Raw genomic sequence first — 15,911 nt, forward strand, 5'->3', positions numbered from 1 at the left:
TCAGTGCTTTGGTTAAGGTCCACTTTGTTTATTGTTCATTGCTCACCCAGAAGCTGCTGCTTTGGACTGTCACTCTCAGTCTGCTCTTCATGTTGTCTTGGTTGTGACGTGCTAATAACACAACGTCTGTGTGGCTGCTTGACAGAGCTGGATCTGCTCACTTTGGAAAGGAAAAGAGGGAGTGTGTCTCCAGCCGAGATTGGCAGGGGGGTGGGGACGACCAAACAGAAGCCATGAAACAAAACTGTGGCATTAATTTGGTCTTAGGTTGTACAAATGTTAATATGAAATGTCAGATGGTCATCAGTCAGGAATGATCCAGTAACAGTTTCAAACAGATCTGAACTCACACTAATGTGGCTTGTATGAGGTGAGAGAGCACATTTCAGACCCTGGTCCTGAACTTTACTGGCATCTTAGACACACAGTCCTTCAGTGCTTGACTCACAGTTGCTGGCCCAGTTCATCCCAGAGGTGTTGGATTGGCTGGTCCAGTTCCTCCACATCAACCTGGTGCCGGCGCTGTGGCATTGAAATGCAGCATGAACAACCAGACTGCTGACACAGAGCTAAGAGAAGAGTGTTGTCTGAAGTGTCCCTCGGTAGGACCGCACCCTGTTACCATCTGTCTGTGCCTTCTTTGTTTTGTAGCCACAGGTTAATGTTTAAGAGTAAAGCTTTCATCAGTTGCTCACATCCTCGATATTGAAGTCTCCTCTAACTAATCCTCTCTGTGTTTACACTTCTCCAGCTTTTCCACTGCACTCCCTTTGCTCACGTAGCAGCTCTGAGTGCTAAATATTGGATTTTCTCCACCAGAAGTCTGCGCTCGTTGTGTTGCTTCTTGTGCTGATAGCAGCCCCTGATTGTGTAAACATCAGTCTGTCCTCAGTCTTTTAGTCTACTGACTGCAGAAGAAGAGCAGCAAAACTGGGGATGATGACAGGGGAGAGCAGGTGAGGGAGCTCATTACTGAGGGAAAGTGACCTACACGAGTCTCCACACACAATGAGTACGACTGATCCTCCACTCAGGGAAATCCCACAGGGCCTCAGGAAGAAGGTGCTTTCATTACATTTGATTTTCAAAGTGTGTGCAGGTCAAACTGCCTGCCAGATGTTGGCATCGGGTCCCCTCAGTCTGAACAAAGTTTCCCAGCTTTCCCCACTTTTTGACACAGCTCTCAGTGTACAAGTATGGTCAGCATTCAAGCCTCCAAAGTCTTTTATGATTAATGAAAAATTGCTTAGCAAGCGTTTATAAGTCAAACTCTGTGCTCCGTTGTCAGATATTACCTGTATCTTTTAAGCTTCAGTGGCCGGGGCCTCCTCGGAGCTTCAGCCGTGAAGATCCCACACATCAAGTTTAATTTAGTGCAGTGAGAGTAAAAACAGAACGAGATGCTTCATCTGCAGCACATGACGTGAAATGTCAATCTCATGTTTCACAAATGAAGTAACACAGCTGAAAGATGAGTCGGCTTCCCTGCTGGCCACGTTTTGTTCACCTGCTGACAATGGACGAAAGCCTGGTTTGTTCACTTTATACATGCTCCCTTTAGGCAATATTATCAGGAAGCACAACATAAATTTCCATTGCTATGCAGATGATACTCAGTTATATTTATCTATGAAGCCAAATGAATCAGGTCAGCTGGTCAAACTTCAAGCATGTCTTAAAGACATAAAGGCCTGGATGACCTGCAACTTCTTACTTCTAAACTCTGACAAAACTGAAGTTATTGTGCTTGGGCCTGAAAACCTTAGAAATCTGCTGTCTAATCATATAGTTACTTTAGATGACATAGCTCTTGCCTCCAGTACTACTGTGAGGAACCTGTGAGTCATCTTTGATCAGAATATGTCCTTTAAATCACACAAAATCCAAGTCTCTAGATCTGCCTTCTTTCACCTACGCAATATTGCAAAAATCAGGAGCATCCTGTCCCAAAGTGATGCTGAAAAACTGGTCCATGCATTTGTTACTTCCAGGCTGGACTACTGTAACTCTTTACTATCAGGATGTCCCAATAATCCCCTAAAAAGCCTCCAGTTAATCCAAAATGCTGCAGCCAGAGTACTGACAGGAACTAGCAAGAGAGATCATATCTCTCCCATATTAGCTTCTCTCCACTGGCTCCCTGTAAAATTCAGAATAGAATTTAAAATCCTTCTCCTAACATACAAAGCCCTTAATGACAAGGCTCCATCATATCTTAAAGACCTCGTAGAGCCTTATCATCCTAACAGAGCACTTCGCTCTCAGAGTGCAAGTTTACTTGAGGTTCCTAGAGTCCACAGAAGCAGAATGGGAGGCAGAGCCTTTAGCTATCAAGCTCCTCTCCTATGGAACCAACTCCCAGTCTCAGTTCGGGAGGCGGACACCCTCTCTACCTTTAAGATTAGACTTAAGACGTTCCTTTTTGATAAAGCTTATAGTTAGGGCTGGATCAGGTGACCCTGAGCCTTCCCTTAGTTATGCTGCTATAGGCCTAGGCTGCTGGGGGCCCCATGATGCTCTGAGTTTCTTTCCCCTCCCCTCCTGCTCTCCTCTCCTCTCCTCTCCTCTCCTCCCCTCTCTCTCCCTATGCTTCTATATGCCACCATTACACATTATTAACTTTGTGTCTCCTCTATCCCGTAGTGTGTCCTCTCTCTCTCCCTGTACCTTTCTGCAGGTTGCCCTGGCCCTGGAGCTCTATGTCTCTGACGAGCAGTCACCAGCCACATCGACCTGATCAGTGTTTGATTGTTGTGTCTTGTTGCTTTTCTTCTTTTGTCTCTCCTCTATCCACTCACCCCAACCGGTCGAGGCAGAAGGCCGCCCACCAAGAGCCGGGGTCTGTCGGAGGTTTCTTCCGTTAAAGGGAGTTTTTCCTCCCCACTGTCGCCAAGTGCTTGCTCAAGGGGGATTTGTTTGGTTTTCCTCTGTAATAATGTCTAAGTGTAAGGTCTAGACCTTACTTTGTAAAGTGTCCTGAGATGACTTTTGTTGTGATTTGGTGCTATACAAATAAAATTTGATTTGATTTGATTTGATTCACGGGCCTGGAGTCAGATGACTGATGTGTAAAGAAGCTGTGTGTGTGAGAGAGAGAGTGCTGTATTGACTGGGATGGGGGATGGTATTTCACAGAGATTCTGAGATGAGAGGTTTTCACTTCTTGGTCTTCTGCGTTGCCAACTGAGAAACAGACACTTCATTAAGTTTAGAAGAAGTATAATGACACTTTATTGATCCTGTGTAGAAATGGTTCAGTCTCTGCAGCAGCAACAATAAGAGAAAACCAAAACGTAAAGCACAATACAAAACATTCAATAAGTTCAGTATGAAAGCTACATTTGTTCTTTTGCTCTTAATGAAATTACCAGCTCTTAGGTGCAGTCCACACCAGCAGCGCTTCTGAAAGGTCAACGCAGCAATTTTGATGTGGATGAACAGCTGCTCACTGTGGTTTTTATCAAACGTAGTGATGAAGGACCGTGTCAGCCAGTGCAGTGGTATGGTCACTGATGGGTTAATGGTGTCTGGACACAGTGGAGCTCTGTGGCTCAGAAGGAGGAGGGCGATCCCATAGGACTGTTAGTGGGAGACGTTCACTGTTGGTTGTTTTCTGTATTTGTACTGATCAATCAGGACCCTCGCTTTCACAGATTAACAACAATACTGATTTTCCCGACTCCCCATGGAGCCTCAGCTGTATGTGAGGGCAGCGAGGACATAACACAGGTCACAGACCTCTGGACCCCAGAGCGAGTCTAGATCATTTCCAATTCCATTATTCTTAAACATGTATAGTGCTTTTCTATGTACCACTAACCCGCGGGTGAGGAGACGACCCGCTCTACTTCCTGAGCTGCAGCCGCCCTGAACACCTTCGTTGTAGTGTTTGATCCTAGAAAGAGAGGTTTTGGTTGCCGTGCTGTATGTGGTGATGTGTGTGGACACAGGTGCCTCTCACAGCTAAAGTTGGCAGAGTAAGTTCAACAGACAGCGTGCATTCAGACTCATAGAGGTGGACTGTGTGTTTATATCCAGAAGGAGTGATGCACAGACGCTGTAGCTGCTATTGCACAAGTACTCAGTTACTGTGCAGACTGTGGTGTTGGCACATGTTACGTTTTAGTTCACAGTTTTTAATCCATCTGAACTACTCCAAAATTATTGTTTATTGCACTGGTTTTCCTCTTGTGCTGTTTTTTAACCTTGCATTCAAGATGATTTACTGTATACAACGTGTGCACACTGGTCCACAGAAGTGTTTTGCTAAAGATTTCCATGTTGTTTGTCCATGGATAATAGCACAAGTGGCCAGTGAGCTCAGACAGCACCAAAACACGATGTTCCTTCAATGGGATTTTAATGGTTTTTTGTGCCTCATTGCCTGATGCACTAAACACCGACAGGAGACATAAAGGGTTGTGTCTGAAACAGCTCGACTCTCAGATGAAACTAAACCTAAAGCTGCAAGACTTCTTACAAAACAGCTTGATTACATTTAGCAATGGTTAAACGTACTTAAATGACATACAGTCTGGGAGGGGGGGTGCTTTCCTTTTTCCAAGAGGTAATTTTGTGTGTGTGTGTGTCCACAGTGGGAGTATGAATCAGATTTATGTCCCCGCAGCATGAGGAATATCAGTGTGCACACAGAGGTGAGATCCCCTGTCACCATCTGATTAAGACTTGTAGAGTTTAATTGGGCAGCTGAAAAGGTCGGTCTGTGGTTCCCTGGTCAGAAGAAGGAGCAGGAGGGGCCGGCCTTTGTCCGCTCATTAAACCTGACACTGATACATTTAGTTTTTAAACCAGCAGGAAGAACAATTACTGTCTCCACTGTGAAATCTCTGCAGTCTGTCCTGGTCTCAACCTGAAGTCATGCACAATGAGGAGAGACGATACAGCTCCTCACAGTGAGGCATGGCGTCACCCACTGATCTGCACTGGAGACACAGCGGTGTTACACCGACTTAATGCTAATGTTAGCTCATCTGCCAGGTATCATACTGAAGTAAAGTTAGACTAAAGGAAACTCTCTGACAGTTTCTCTGAGAGTCTTGTTAGTGTCGGTTCATACCCACGGTCATAGCAGAACTATCTGTCTGGAAAACTGAGGTTTATTTTAGAAACAGAAGCTGTGAAAGTCCAACTCGGTGTGAGTCCAGGAGGGAGGAGCAGGTAGCCGCCTCTCAATCATCAGAGAAGATACAACTCTGAGAATCTTATTAATGCAGCAATAACATCCAACGGTACCACCAGAACGTGCAAACTAAGAGACTGAGACCAGATTATCTCCTGGGAAGAAATACAGTCTGAGTTTCTAGTGTCTGTCAGTGGTGCTGACCTCTAAGACACTTTGGCCTCTAGCCGTGGTAGCTGCCGCCTGATGACAACATAGAAATCATTGCTGTTGCATCCATCTTTATTGGGAAAATGTACGGTGATGCAAACTGCCTTATACGGATGTTGACCTGGGGGGACATAGACACTTTGTGCAGCCACGTGGACAACGGACCCCCCCCCACACACACACACACACATATAATTCCCTAGGTCCAATTTCTTTCACCAATGACATGCTAATTTATTCATGACTCCTCTCAGTGATGGGAGGCCTGTGACATGGAAGTGGTTAATGGAGTTTCCCGTCTGTGCATGTATGCGTCTGAGGGTTCCAGGTTGGTGACGATGAAGGAAGACAAGGGGGTTTATTTGTCCTGGATAGTCTGCTTTTTGGTCTCTGGCTGAATCTTTAGAATTAAAAGAGCAACCCTTTGTAAGGCTGTGTGCGAGATGAAGCCAGCAGATGATCATCATTAGGCAAATAATCTGCAAATGAAGCAGCAATCACCATGAAGCCGGGCGACCTCGGCCGCCAGAGCCCTGGAGACGACGTGGGCAGCTCAGGCTGTGCTGAGGCGTTGTAGAAGCGCAGGCTGTGTCTGTGGTTTCTAAAGGAGCAGTGATGAGGAGATGCCTCCTGGACCTGCGCAGTGCTTATTTTGGCACCTGATGTAGTTTTAGCCTGTTGAAAATGTGGATTTGACTTCAGACCAAACACCAAAAATATATCTCTCATCGGATTTGCATATTTGTTCACTCTCTGTGCCCCTCTGTCCTCTGCTCCTCTTCAGCTGACGTTTTTCATCTTTCCTCTCATTATTCATTTCCCTTATTCCTTTGCATATTTGGCTCCTCTAATCCAATCGCCCACTGGCAGTTGTGAATAGAAGTGCACGTGGCCCAACAGCGCCTGGCACCTGTCACAGCAGGTTTATGTGATGAGCACAGGTCGAACTCACTGTCATCTAGACCTGACTGCTGACATGTTTGTTTTATGCTGTTATGGTGCCCAGGTGGGCGGAGTTTAATATGTCATTACATTTTCTTAAACGTGACAGGGAGCTTGGCGGTTGTTGAAAGGTCCAGTGACTTTACAGATCTTGTCTTCTCCTAACATTGTCACAGCGCTGTCGTATGCAGCGAAGGCCTCACACCTGGCACCAACACCCTGGTTCAGGCTGCCGTGACTGAAACCGGCCTGACTGAAGTGTCTTTAAGTAACAGCTGAAACTCCAGAAACACCCGGGTTCTCAGCCCTTTCAAGCTCTGTTGGTAGGAGGGAAGACAAGAAGAAGACAAGCGACAGATGTCTGCAGAAGAAGGAGGGCATCTGTGTGTTTTAATGATCTGAAAACCACGCGGACTGTTTCTACATCAGGCCTGCTGATAAAACAGCACCACAGATTTTATACCTACAGTTTGAGTCTGAGTCAGATTAACTGTCCACTAACATGACTACGTCTGTTGGATGCTGACAGAACAGCCTGGTGTAGCTGGTGTCCTGCTGCTGGTCCGTTTGGATTCTTGAGTAGATGCACTCAACACTTAATCAAGTCGTCCCCCCCCCTCCCCGGCATTTGGAATCACACTGATATCATTAGTAGTTTGAAAGTTATTGAAGAAAACCAATATTTGACTAATGGCGGTTTCCTTCAGGGTCTAGCTCAGCAACTGTTGAAGATATGGATTGTTCTGTGGACCATACTCTACCTCTCCAAATAAAATTAATCACAATCCATTCATAACTTTTTGAGTTTTGCTGTGAACATCACCTCTGCTTTGGTGTTGATCAGAAACAGGCCACAAGCAGTTTGAACCTGGAAATCACACAGCAGACGTGTGCAGGTCTCCCTCTCAGCACAATCTCTCCCGTGCTACCCAGACGATCAGTCATGGTGATTAGTGTGGTGTAAATGTTAACGCAGCCACATGTTCCTTCTCTGCAGCTCATTAGTGCAGTGACCTATTAGTGGAGTTTCTTAGGAGCACATTACTTCCTCTGTGTTTGCACCACAAGGCTGAATATAATTTATTTGTTGGATTACTAATGTAAAATGAGTGAATTATGACCAGACCACAACACAGAGCTGAAAATAACACTGTATGTGTGAACTGCACCACTGTTCCTGTGAAACAAGGTTTATGAACTGTTACACAGTTCAGCCTGGTGTAATGTGCCAGACGGTTCGACCCTGATGGTTCAACCCTGGCGGCTCGACCCGGACAACGGCTCTGACACTGTTTTACCAAGGCCACAAACATAACAAGGGCTTTCACATGCAGTTATACAAGGATCACAAGGTCAAATTGTTAAAAAATGACTATAGCTGCATTATTTTTTCTATTTCACTGGAGCTACATGCACTAAGCTGGAAACCTGCGGCTGTACTTTATTAAGGACACATTACAATATGCATCACATTGTCTGCATGTCACAGCATCGAAAACACAAAGAATACAGTTAAACATCAAGAAGAAAACAAGTGATTAAGACAAAATTATTAAACCAAAACCCACATATAATAAGAACTTTACCCACAATTCCCCTTTCATTCATCCTTTTCTTACTTTTTTGTTATGTGTAAAGACGTCATTTTGTTTTGTCAGTGCCCTGTTCTTGTCCTGAACTTTTTAAATTTGGAGCTTTTACTTTGCAAATAAACTTCACACCAGCAGCATCAGAACATTTTCCATGTGTTTTCTCCTCACTCGTCAGCGTTTACTCAGAGAACTTCCCCCATATTTGCAAAAATGCAGTTTGACTCCAGGACCTCATGAGTATAAAAGTCAAACATTACACAGAACAGATTATCTCGTCACCATAGGTGTCTTTTTGGAGTTAGATTTGTTCTTTTGTTTAGTCCTGGGAGGAGAACAGAGCTGCTGATTCTTTTGATTCCTGCAAATGAAAGTCTTTAATGTGTAAATTGCATGTTGGTCCCCCTGGCCCCCGGACCCCACTCTGTGCTGCGTGTCCCTGCAGTAATGGGCCAGAATTAGTGAACTAAACTAAGGTTTACCTCCATGCTGAATAGTTAACATGGCTGACGCTCCTAGAGAATATTGGCTCCTGTTTCCCTCCACTAGGAGCTTCTCATGCATTAGACTGCGCAGCCTCTGGACGTGTGACAGGCCTAATTAAACCAACAGGTGATGAGGCCATTTTCAAAATACAAAACTGTCCTGGAGCTGCGCTAAAGTGTGGCCTATAATTTAATAGCTCTCTCAGTGTGTAATGGTTTATCCTGATTACTGTAATTATCTTTACTGGTCCTTTAATTAATGTAATTTCTCCAGTCTGCAGTTGGAAACTAGCGCCATCAGGCTGAGCTGCCATCCCATGTCACTTCACATTACTCAGCTAGATATGCTGACGCTCCAACACCCACCTACTTGCTGTAAATTTATCTCCACTTGCATCTCATTGCCAGTTTAAAGAGCTAAGACCTCGAGGTGGCAACCAGTCATTGCTGTGAGACTGTGCATGTGTGTGTGTGTGTGTGTGTGTGTGTGTGCACGCTTCTAACATTTATTATGCACGTTTAAATACAAAAAGGTGCAGCATGCCTGGTACTGAAAGCACATCAAACAACAGAGGAAAAATACATTAAAATGTGATCAAATGTACATCACAGCATCATCTTTCTGTCAGTGGCTGTTTGAATATGTGGCACGTCAATCTGTGCACGTCATCTGCCAGGCCCTGTCACGACAGCAACACAATGCTGATAATAACCATGTGCGAAGCACTGTTGGTCTGTGCATCCGCTGGGTACCTGTCGTTACTTCTGAAGGGAAGGGGTGCCTGCATGTTGACCGAGCATGGGGGATTCTAGGGGACTCTGAATAAATGCATGACTGTAGATAAGGGTCAGAACAGTGACCACCACATAAATCAGGAGCTTCACCTTCAGGTTCAGCTCCATTTTCAGCTGCAGCTGGCGTGCCAAGCTGCCTGTCAAACACCCATCTACCTTCACTTGAGAGTAAGACCACAAGATACTTAAACATCTTCACTTGGGGCTGCAGTCCACCAGAGTACCACGAACTCATGCTGCTGCAGCTTCACGCTCGGCTGGTTCTCCTCCATCTGATATTGACGAAGCCAGCAGATCAACGTCTGCAAATGTGCTGGAGCCCAGTGCTCACTGAGAACATGCTTGACTTTAAAAAACAGCAGGACCAGAAGGCTAACAGAAATAGGCCCAGCACCCCTTCTTCCTATCATGGGACATAAGCCTTCCACTAAAGTCCACTAAACACAAGACAGCTGCATTGACATCCAGTCTAGGTTCCAGTCAAATCAACAATCAATGTGGCACATTATGTGTTTAGTGCTGTCAGCTGCCAATCGGAACAGCACCCAGTGGACACAGAGAGCAACAGAGACAAAAACCAAACACTTACCAAAGAGGGTTTCCTGAGAAGCACTCCTCATAGTGGATCAATACACTGAGACCAAGCAGATGAAAATGGCTTTTTAGATCAATTGCATTCCAGCAAAGCAGCACAGAGAAACAAACTTCCACAGCAGGCTAATCTGGTAACATGATACAGGACCGTCTCAGTCTGAGGCATGTGGTTTGTGCAGGGATCTGGTTTTACCAAACATAGTTCAGTAAACCTGGAGAGTTGTGGATGTAGAGGAGTTAAGCAGTTTCCGTTTTTAAGGGTTTTGCTTCACTTGGACCTTTGACCTTGTATTTCCAAGAGACTTTATGTTTGGTTGCCAGGTTGAGAACTGTTGTGACAGGAGCAGCTGGTACAATCATTCACCTGGTGCAAGGCCTGCAGAGTTTCCTCTACCCAACAATACAGGTGACTTTGCACCAAAATCCCTCCCCAGGACCTGGGGCTGTAGGAGTCCTGGGGCGAGGTGAAGCCGGGACTCTCCGACTCCCAGCCTCTTGCCTCACAGAGCCACTTCTTCTCTGGAACTGCCGTTGGCTGCTGGAAGGTTGACAGCGGCAATGGGCATGGTCTTCTTGATGGAGGTGAGCCGGATGTGGGAGGTGCTGTGAAAGTAGCTGGCCTGGCGCTCGGGGCGGGGTCCTCGACCACACCGCAGCTGACTGAGGAAGAAGAAGAATGTAAACAGAGTGTGCAAGGCTCTCTGCTTCAGACATCTTCATTACAGGTGTTAAAGGTTTGATTTGACTCACCAGCTCATAAGAGAATCACTAATGTTCTTCATTAAGTGACTAATCGTTTCACTAAAACACAATGTGTAGTATTAATACTACACATTGTGTGGAGGTGCGATCAGCTGTCAGCTGCGTCTCCATAGTCAGAAACAGTAAGCAAGAAGAAGAAATTGCAGAGCTCTTCGTGTTGTGCAGCGCAGACTTCATGTGCTTGGCAGCCATGTGCCTCCTCTGAGCTTGGAGCAGTCTGCGCTGCAGGCCGGTCAGCGTGCGCCATGCATGTGGAAGTATACGGTGAGCCGCATGACAAGTTCAAACCTAACAATGTGGTCTGTTTCTCTTCCCTGTTTGATTTATCTTTTTGTTTTCTGTTGGTAAACTGTTTTCATTTCTCTGTCAGTCATAAGGAGTCTTTTTATTCTTTGTCATTCATTAGCTTGTCTCTGCAAACAGAAACTAACAACTCAGAAATAAAATATGGCTTTCAGAAATAGTACCTAAAGTACACTGAAATAACCAGAGCAAGTTACTCTCTGTGTGGCTGCATACGAATTCTCTGGTAGCTAGTTTCCTGGGTACAAAGAGTGAAGGCTTAACATTCCTCTGGTTTATGAACAAGATCACACTAACAATGTTTGTTGAATATCTATATATCTAGGGAATCATTCTGGAGATTGGTGTGTGCTGCATGCTACAGCCTCATTAGAAGGCCTTTCCCTATGTATCGTCTGTTACTTGTGAGGTGTCTGAGCCAGTTGAAGGCATGAAGCTGGTCTGCAGGCTGCTGTTTCTCTCTGCGACAGGCACAGTGTTTGGGAGGATTCTGCCAGAGTCGACATGAAGAGCACTTCCATCCCGCTGAGGCAGAATAATGAGAAGTCGCAGGATGTTTAGTGACAGTGGGAGTGCTCAAACAGAGGTCTGGAAAAATGATGAGGTTGTGATTATTGGCACAGTACACTTTTTGGCAAACTGATGGAGTCCATGCACAGTGAAACATGACGTGCACTCCTTCAGGTCGTTTGTTTCCGAATGCTTGCCGTTTCACAAATGTTCAGCTTTCTGCCAAGTTTTGATTAGTCTTACAATCGCAATTTACCATGGTCTGTCCAGGCAGACAGCGAAACATCAGCAGCACCGAGGGCATTAACAGGTGCATTCAATATGTAATCTGTATGTAAACGTGCACTGACATTATGGGCCCCTGAGCACTGACCTACGAGTGAATGCTAGTCTTTTTAAAGATGCAGTCTGTCTCTTTGTGCTCTTTCTGCTTCTCTTTCTAATGGTTTTACATCTAGTGGTTGTCTAGCATCTCTTTGCATTTCTGTCTGGGATATTTTGCAGGTGAGCTCCAGGGGCCCCTGATCCCTCAGGCCCAGCAGGCCCATTCAGTAATCCCCCCATGTATGTAAAAACAGCACTGATCTGATGTTGTCCTTTGGATGGGACACAGTGAGATGTGGGAGCACAGTGTTATGCTGCTCAGGGGCAAACACATATGACAGTGAAACCCACTGTTACTGGTGAAAAGCTGCGCGGTAGAGCCGACCTGTTGAAGTGCCTGCGGAAGCTCTCGCTGAGCAGGTACAGGGCGAAGGGGTTGACGCAGGAGGAGGAGAAGCTGAGAACTCTGGCCAGTAGCGTGATGACCAGGTGGGCCAGTGACACATCCACCCGGTGGTAGTGGAAGGAGCGGTACATGTAGAGCACGTGGTTGGGGAACCAGCACAGGGCGAACAGGCCCACAAACACCAGCACAATCTTGGCCAGACGCTTCCTCGTCTCCATCTGGAGGGGTGGAGATAAAACCAGACTGTGAGGGATCAGCAGCTGCGTGGTGTGAAGATGACGGAGGCATGAACAAGAAAGAAACATTCTGCAGTCATTTTTCTGTGGTACTAGGTGGCGTTTATTTATTATGGCAGTTGTTGAATTAATGGAGGTAGAAAGTCCATAAAAACCCTTCAGTGCTAAACTAGAGTTTCTATAATAGTTACACGCTGTAAATGTAAAAAGGTTAAAAGTGTTTTTTTTTTACACCCACAGTCACTTATTTTGGTGGGAAAATGTAATCGTGCCTAGCAGGACAAAGTTTGACTCCCACTGGGACTTACATGATAAAATCTTCGTCCAAATGTCCAGCGGTCTGATGAAAGAGATGGAAACAGATGAGGTGGATGGAGGAAGAGATGAAACCAAGTGCAAACTCAACCAGTGGAGGACTGGAGATGACCAGAGCCATAAAAAAGGTCAGGTGTGTCAGTCATATGTATTTACACATCCCTGCACATCAGGATTCAACAACAAACACACACAAAAATGTCAGCGATGTTCCTCTGAGTGCTTCTCCTGGTAGTGCAGGCGTCAGACCTGCTAATGCACACGCTCCTGATGTTTTCAGAGGCGCAGGTGAAGAACAGCAGACGTACAGCCCCAAATCAGAAACGACACACTTTTGTGATGGCTCCATTAAAGCTGAACAACACAGAGAGATGTTGGAACAATATATGCTGCCTTCAAGATGGCTTCTTTTCCAGGGACGCCCATACATATCTCAACAAGACAGTGATAACCCTCATACTGGACATTACCAAGGCCTGGCTGTGGAGGAAAAGAGGGCGAGTGCTGGACCGGCCTGCCTGCAGTCCTGACCCGTCCCCAGTAGAGAGTGTGCGGTACAATATGAGATGCAAATTGCTTCAATGAAGACCCAGGACTGTTGTGCTCTTTAAGACTTGTTTGCTGGAAGAATGGGACAAAATGACACCTAACACATTGAATCACCTGGTGTCCTCAGTCCCTAAATGTCTCTTAAGTGTTGTGAAAAGGAATGGCAGCGTCACACCGTGGTAAACGCTTTACTGTCCTGACTTGTTTTGGAATGTGTTGCAGGCATCAGGGTTGAAGTGAGTGTATTTTTAACTAATAATGAAATTGATGAGGTGTCACATCAGAGAATGTGCTGCTGTATTGTTTTCAATGTAACACAGGACACAGATGGTTTACAAATCACTGTTTTCAGTTTTTACTTAGAGTTTATGGACCGTCCCGACTTTTCCTGATTTGCAGTTTTAAATCCTACACAGTTCATTAGACCTTCTCGCCACAGAAATCAGCTCCACTGCACACATGTTGTTGATGTAAGGCCACATGGAGCACTCACTGAAGTGATGTTTATGTTTTCCTCAGGTGCAGAGGTTTTTTCCTCTCCACCCACCTGCCTGCTTTTGGCTGTGACTCCACTCCAATGAACTGGAAGGAGAGACCGTTTGTCAGTAGCAGTCAACCGGTGCAGTGTGATGTTAGTGTTGAGGACTGGAGGGATTTGTGTTTGTGCTGCCTGGTTGTTCGGCCTGGGTCGACTCTGCAGGCTGAGAGTCATGTAAACTACTTTTAAATGTCAGACTTCTGTGTTTCTCTGGTAAATAAAACTTTAGCCATGAAGCAGAGCCACATCAGAAAATATAGGAGGCTGAAATCTGAACTGAGATGGATCAAATGGAGCCAGGAGGGTTCATTCACACTGCAGGTAGGAAGCACCAGCTGCTGGAATCCCTAAAGCCAAATGAAGAGTGCACAATCAAAATTCAAATGCTCATAATTTTTAATAATTAATTTGCAGATTCATCCCAGTGTTCTCAGGCTGATGTACACAACCCCCACTGTTCACGGAGTCAGCAGACAGTTAGCTTAGCTTAGCATGAAGACTGGAAACAGGGAAACCAATTCTTTATACAAACCGTGTCTCTTTCCTATTTTCTTTCTACCTGAATGCTCACACTGTCTATTCTCATTTTATTGCTGTATTTGTATTTTTATTCTCATTGCTACTTTCTGTTCTCGTTGCCTTAGAGCACACTGAGAGCCTCTGATTCCTGTATGTTCAAACATCCTGGGCCATTAAGACGATTCTGGTTCTGATTCAGAAAACACCCAATGTGACAAGACCTTGGTCAGCGCCGAGATGTTAGTTGATAAATGCTCTGTAACATTTCCAGCGTCTGTGGTGACGTGACATCCGACCTGTGGCCAGGTTTGCTGAGTTTCTGGAGTTTGACCCTCGGGCACCTCTGGAACGCTGAGCACCATCCACCAGTCATTCGCACCCAATAAGAGGATTGTGGCCGTTTGTTGAAAACAGCGGATTACATTTATAGAAGTTATGGTTCCATAATGAACATTTCTTTAAGGATTAAAACTCAACAAGAGAAGAATGGATGTCGGTTTATCAGTGCCCTGCAGCGTCTCACCTGGACTGAGCCGCCTTTTACAGACCAGAAACTAAAGTATATTTTAAGAAAGTTAGCTCTGAGCTCCAGGCTGATTTGTGTTTGGGCTCATTTGTTGCCAGTGATCGGCAGAGTTTGGCATTTTCCCCAGGATTCTCTTAGGCTTCTGCAGCTCCAGGCACAACTCATCTGGAAGGCTGGATTATGTGACTCTGTGTGCATGAGTGTGTGTGTGTGTGTACTTTCAAAGGCATGAATGCAGATTTTTCTCTTGCATGCATCTTCATGTGTGTATTCAGTACACACACACACACACACACACACACCTGCAGCTGCTTTGTTTACTGTGATCAGCTTGATCATCAGTTCATTGATCAGAAATCTTCAGTTCCCCAGCAGAGCAGCGAAATGCCGCCTCTGTTGCTGAGGGGGAAGCCTGCAGAGCCACCTGGGACGGCTGCCAGCTCCCATTAGAGGCATGTGCCAGACCGACTGCAGCACAGTGAGCTGTCAAGTTGTTTGATTTCTCTTGTGCTCCAGATGCTGAAACCAGAGCCAACATTGTGCTTTTGTCACACTGAGGGGTTTGCAGATGAAATACAGATGCTGTGAGGCAGGTGATCGCCTCCCATCGTGCACTATTAATCTGCATCCACCATGAGGTTTAACTTCTATTAGTTGAAAAGGTAACAAACACAGTGATATCCAAACCTTGTTGGCAGAAACAGAAATAAAACTTAGAAAAAGGCGTATAGCAGAAAAATACATGCTCAGCTCAGAAAGCAGAAAAAACTGTAGAGAAAAAAAAAAAACGTCTTCAGTGATGGGTCTTAACAGGTCTTACAACTGACAAAACACTCGGTTTCTGATTTGGTGATATAAAACTTAAACATATGTTGTTGCTGAAACAACTCTTGCTGCAGTTTTCCCTGTGTTCACGTCACTGTGTTTGTCCTTCCACGTCTCGCTCGCTGCAGAAAGCTTCAGCTGGAGATGTTGTTGTGAAGCACTGATTAGAGGCTTCATCCACACACACACACATCAAAGTCCTTGACTGGAGATTGGAAAGCTACAGACAGCTGCTTCAGTCAGCCAGAAGAGACGGCGCCCAGGATTTGTCGTTATCACTCGGCCATCTGTACATCATTTACTTTCTTTATGCCGCATTCATGGCAACAGCCGCCATCTGTTT

At 45.5% G+C, this 15,911-nt stretch overlaps 1 protein-coding gene across 1 annotated transcript in view; it reads right to left on the reverse strand.

Moving 5' to 3' along the window:
* Nucleotides 1–9,721: 9,721 nt before the first annotated feature.
* nmbr (neuromedin B receptor) overlaps nt 9,722–15,911 on the reverse strand; it is a 26,865-nt gene continuing 20,675 nt past the window's right edge. Inside the window, 1 exon segment of the mRNA XM_020586882.1 lies at nt 9,722–10,415. Coding sequence (XP_020442538.1) covers nt 10,256–10,415 — 160 coding nt within the window. The 3' untranslated portion in view covers nt 9,722–10,255.

The sequence above is a fragment of the Monopterus albus genome, unplaced genomic scaffold, assembly GCF_001952655.1.
Source record: "Monopterus albus unplaced genomic scaffold, M_albus_1.0 scaffold428.1, whole genome shotgun sequence".
NCBI lineage: Eukaryota > Metazoa > Chordata > Actinopteri > Synbranchiformes > Synbranchidae > Monopterus > Monopterus albus.